Below are 2,296 nucleotides of genomic sequence, written 5' to 3'. Positions count from 1 at the left end.
ATGAATGTGTTTTGTTCAGGAAGGTATCTGGGGTGTCTGCTTCACCCAGGCAAGTGGCAGGCAGCAAGTGCCTCTACCTCCTCATCACAGATGCTTTTTTCCGAGCTCTGGGTTGGCAGCAACCATACAAACCCAAGAAATGAACCCTGCTTTCCATGCGGAAATTGGAACAAACTCTTGTTCTTAAAAAGACTGCATTGCCAAGACCATAAACGCCAAATCCAGGAGTTCTGCTTCAAATACATGCTGCTATTCCCCAAGTTTGGGAGAGATACCTCCAAGCTTGTACCTATGGCTCCTACAGATGGTCATACTGGACCCAAATCTTTCCTTGGTGAGCTGAGTGCTCTCCTGGAACCCACATCACCCCCAGCAATGATGTGCCCCACACTATTTCCATGGACAACGTGCAGACCAGGTGGTATTGCAGTTCCTGTTCCCAGCACTGCCATGGGTTTTCTTTGAATTTCTTTCAGTTAAATTACTAATCTGCCTTCCTCCTACTTTGTGGGGAGAGTGTAATGAGACTCCAGCTCACCTGGAGAAAACAGGAGAGCTGCAAAGAGAACAGCAGCTCCCAGGAGTATAACTGTACTATGTGCAAACATACAATGCCAAAATCCAGCTAGGTACCTGAGGGGAAGGCAGAAGCCATACTGAAGCTGCCAGGCCTCTCCAAAGCATGAACACAAACCTTCTGGAATGTGCCCCAACGAGCAGCTTTGGCCTCTCTGAGAAGGACAGCAGACTGTCTGTCCTGCAGAATGAGGCACATATTGACCCTCCTGTGAGGTAGCTACTCCAAGCTTCCTCTCAGAGCCTGAACCCACAGGTCTTGAGTTGTCAAAAGTGCAGGCATTGGTACAGTTCCTGGAGTTTGCTCTTGTTCAGGGACAAAACAACCTTGCATACATACCCCCAGGTGGAATATAAGGCACAATTTTATTTTCCCTCACCCTCCTTTCTCAGTGCATACCCATCATTGTGTTTTCTGGCAACATGGCTCTTCAGCAGTTGCGGGGATCCTCGTGGCATGTGTTCATTCAGCAGCCAGCAGGAGGGCCCTGAGCTCACAGAGGCTCACCTGGCTGCTCAGAGTGCTACTGTCCTGAGCAAACTCTTCTGTGAGCTGTCGCTGGGCAATAATCTACTCAGACATTCTGAGCTCATTTTGACTTGTCCACAGCATGACCAATGGGGACAGCCAGGGTGACCTTTGTGTCCACAGCCACAGCCTTGGTACCCACCTGCAAGAGAAGAGGCACCATCAACTTGACCTAAAAGGAGGCCAGAAAATCCCAGCGTCAGTGGCTTTCAGAGAGTGCTTTAGCTCCAGGATTTGTCTAAGAAAGGGAAGCACGTGCATATTTAAAACCAAAGTTGACGGAGTCCCATAAAGAAAGGGAAACAACCACGAGGGACTTCCCCCTTCCAGTCACTGGGGAAAGCTGAAGATTCATGTCTCCTTGCCTGCTGAGTAATGCAGAACCTCCTGCCAGCTGCTGGCAGCTATGGCCAGAGCTGGATACAGAGCACGAACAGAAAAAAAAAAAACAGAGAAGAGGCTGGTTGTGTAATAAAAACATCCAGGACACACAATAAACATGCAGGCCAAGGTCAAGGAAGCTGGCTGGGATTAAATATGGCAGTTGAGCTCTCATCCTACATGAGGAATGAGACTTCTCCAAACATTGGACACTGTGTGGCACAGCCAGGAAGCTGCCATGTTGGCAGCAGTGCAGCAGGACAGTCATGCTCAGCCTCACTGAGAAGGGCTGACAGATGATCCTTGCACGAAGCTGCCCTGCCACATCTCCTGCAGAGCTGACTCAGGTCTCTTACAGGGGATGTCCTTCAAAGACCTTCAACACACTCTGCAGTGTTTCTCACACCTGCAGTCCCTTCCTACCACAAAATACACACAGAAGTTATCACAATCCCGGTGCACAAGCAAGGCAGGAGATGAGCTAGACTATTTACTCACATCTATCCACACTTGTGAGTCTGAATACAATGTACCCTCCTGACACTAGCAGCACAAAGAAAGCTGCACACTCACCTGGCATGGTCCCCCCACAGGCACAGCGAGCAGCTTTCTGCCCTCCACTTGAGCAAAACGTGCAGCAGTGAAACACGCCTTGGTGCTTGCGGAACTTGTTTTTCACCATCACAACAAATGGAGAGCCCTGCAGAGGACAAGCAAGCAGAGAAGCTGCTGCAGTGTATGCTACCAGATGTTGCGCCTGCATTTCCAAAAAGAAGCCGGGTGATCCTGTCAGTCACAACTCATTAAGAT

The 2,296-nt window shown here is 49.6% G+C and overlaps 1 protein-coding gene across 1 annotated transcript in view; it reads right to left on the bottom strand.

Moving 5' to 3' along the window:
* The window catches only part of TRIM45 (tripartite motif containing 45), a 5,204-nt gene continuing 3,898 nt past the window's right edge, over positions 991-2,296 (bottom strand). Inside the window, exons 4-5 of the mRNA XM_021397184.1 lie at positions 2,060-2,243; positions 991-1,247 (exon numbers count right to left, since the gene is read on the bottom strand). Coding sequence (XP_021252859.1) covers positions 1,093-1,247; positions 2,060-2,243 — 339 coding nt within the window. The 3' untranslated portion in view covers positions 991-1,092. The remainder of the gene's footprint in view (positions 1,248-2,059; positions 2,244-2,296) is intronic.

Source organism: Numida meleagris, chromosome 1 (assembly GCF_002078875.1).
Source record: "Numida meleagris isolate 19003 breed g44 Domestic line chromosome 1, NumMel1.0, whole genome shotgun sequence".
NCBI lineage: Eukaryota > Metazoa > Chordata > Aves > Galliformes > Numididae > Numida > Numida meleagris.
The sequence above is the reverse complement of the archived record's forward strand: the minus strand, read 5'-3'. Positions and strand labels throughout refer to the sequence as shown.